The sequence below is a fragment of the Tupaia chinensis genome, unplaced genomic scaffold (assembly GCF_000334495.1).
Source record: "Tupaia chinensis unplaced genomic scaffold, TupChi_1.0 Scaffold000323_1, whole genome shotgun sequence".
In the NCBI taxonomy this organism is placed as follows: domain Eukaryota; kingdom Metazoa; phylum Chordata; class Mammalia; order Scandentia; family Tupaiidae; genus Tupaia; species Tupaia belangeri.
This window is the reverse complement of record NW_006159817.1, coordinates 1247941-1250188: the sequence shown is the minus strand read 5'-3', so window position 1 is coordinate 1250188 and position 2248 is coordinate 1247941. Positions and strand designations below refer to the sequence as shown.

At 53.8% G+C, this 2248-nt stretch overlaps 1 protein-coding gene across 1 annotated transcript in view; it reads right to left on the bottom strand.

The window, feature by feature from the left end:
* Positions 1 to 1427, bottom strand: part of LOC106735195 (40S ribosomal protein S6-like) — a 3041-nt gene extending 1614 nt beyond the window's left edge. The window contains exons 1-3 of the mRNA XM_014589021.1: positions 1382 to 1427; positions 711 to 824; positions 475 to 527 (exon numbers count right to left, since the gene is read on the bottom strand). Coding sequence (XP_014444507.1) covers positions 475 to 527; positions 711 to 824; positions 1382 to 1427 — 213 coding nt within the window. The remainder of the gene's footprint in view (positions 1 to 474; positions 528 to 710; positions 825 to 1381) is intronic.
* Between the last annotated feature and the right edge of the window lie 821 nt (positions 1428 to 2248).

Sequence of the window (2248 nt, the reverse complement as noted above, 5' to 3'; positions counted from 1 at the left end):
ACTCACACCGGGCGCGTGTGCGTGCGTGCCCAAGATCCCAAGAGGAGAATGGAGGAGAAGGGATTGCAGCGTGACCATACCCCCTGGGGGGTGATTTCTCGCTTTCTGTCTCTATGTCTCTCTCTGTCTGTCTGGCAAGCGCACGCGCCCTACAGTGAAAATCTCTCCAAAAAAAAAAAAAGATTTTGGGCACACACACATACGTGCCTGACATGAGTTTTAAGCCACCGGGTCTGGGACTTGAACCACAGTCGACTATGTAGGAGTCCAGTGATGTAATCATTACCCCATCTGCTGGTCCCCCCAGGGTAGGATTCTAACCCCAAAGAGCCATGTGGGATCCAGCTCCCTTAACCACTAGGCCACAGGACTGGCCGGGCCCCCACCATCTTTCTCCAAGGCAGCCCTGCTTCCTTGGCCTGAGGCTCCGCTTGGACTCTGGTATCCAAGGCCCTTCACTGGCACTTAGCATACCTTGCCGAGGTCACCTCCTCCCTCCCCTGTGGCCTGCAAGTGCTCTCCCGTCCCTGGAACGGGCTGGATACTCATACGCAGTCACACCTCTGCTCCTTGTGAGCCCTGCCACCCCTCCCTTCTCCGGCTGACGGACTTACCTTGCCCAACCCAGCTCAGATGCCACCACCACCTGGTGGCCTCCCATCCTCCTCCTGGCCCTCACACACCATGGGCTCCTTACCTTTAGAGCTCACCTCCAGCTCCTGGTTTGGGGTGGATGAGGCTGATCTGTTCAGAATCACAGAGGGCACAGATTTTCCACGTGACCTCTGACCGACGCTGAGACCGGCTGAGCCTCAGATCCCTCCCTGTGAAAGGGAGTGATCCCGGCCCTTATCTCATGGGGTCTTGGCAAGACAAACACCATGCCAAAAGCCACAAACCTGTGCTTGAGGCGAACACTCTCTTCACGGAAACAATGGCTGTCCTATAATTCCATTTGACTGCGGTGGGTCCATCCCAGCAGGGAACCTCTCCCAGCAGGACCCAGGCTCAGTCCATGCCCACATCCAGAAAGCCAGCGCAGGGTGCCTACAGCTGGCGCCTGTGTGTGAGATGACCCAACCTGCTCGGGGTCAGCCACTCCTGGGTCACCTGCTGCTTGGGGAAGTGGCTTCAGAACTGCTGAGTTCAGACATGAAGCCCTCCTTTCCTAAGGGACTCTGACCCTGGTACTCAGGCGTTCAGCCAGGGGGAGGCCTCCCTGTCACCAGCCTGGGTCGGCCGGGCAGGCAGCTCACCATTCCCCTGTCCCCAGGGAGTGGAAGAGTAGAGTATAAGGATTGATTGAGAGACCCTTGGAAAGATCTAGATGCGAAACAGAGTCAAGAGACAGATGTAATCGAGAACATAGCCCCTGGCTCACCCTTGCTCGGGTGGACGGTGGTCAGGGTTAGGCTAAGAAAGACCATTTTGGGGACCAGCAGATGATGTAATGGTTATGTCGCTGGACTTCCATGTGGTCAACCTGGTTCGAGTCCTGGTCTCGGTGGCTTCAAACTCACGCTGGGTGCATGTGTGTGTGTATGCCCAGGATCCTGAGAGGAGAATGGAGGAGAAGGGATTACGGTATGGCCATCCCCCCCGGGGGGGGGGGGATTTCTCCTTTTCTGTCTCTCTGTCTCTCCGTTGAGCGCATATATCCTATAGTGAAAAATCTCTCTAAAAAAGAATAAAAAAGGACCAACAGTTAGCATAATGGCTATGTCACTGGACTCCCATGGAGTCGACCGCAGTTCGCGTCCCGGACCCGGTGGCTTAAAACTCATGCCAGGCGCGTGTGTGTGCATGCCCAAGATCCCGAGAGGAGAATGGAGGAGAAGGGATTGTGGTGTGGCCATCCCCGCTGGGGGGTGATTTCTCGCTTTCTGTCTCTCTGTCTCTCTCTGTCTCTCTGGCGAGTGCATGCGCCCTATAGTAAAAAAGAAAAAAAATAATAAAAGAAAGGCCATTTTGACACCATAGGAGCAGCCTCGGAAGACACCCAGATCCAGGTTCAAATACCAGTTCTGACATTTATCAGCTCCTTGAGCTTGGACAAGTCATTTCATCTTTTTTTTATCTGTTTTTTTTTTCTTTTCTTTCTTTCTTTCCTTTTTTTTTTTTTTTAGACAGGTCTTACTATGTTGCCCAGGGCAGTCTCGAGCTCCCAATCCTTCTCCCTCAGCCTATGTCCCCACTCCAACCCTCATTCCTTCAAGATCCTTGGCCAAAGTGTTGTCATCCATTTACT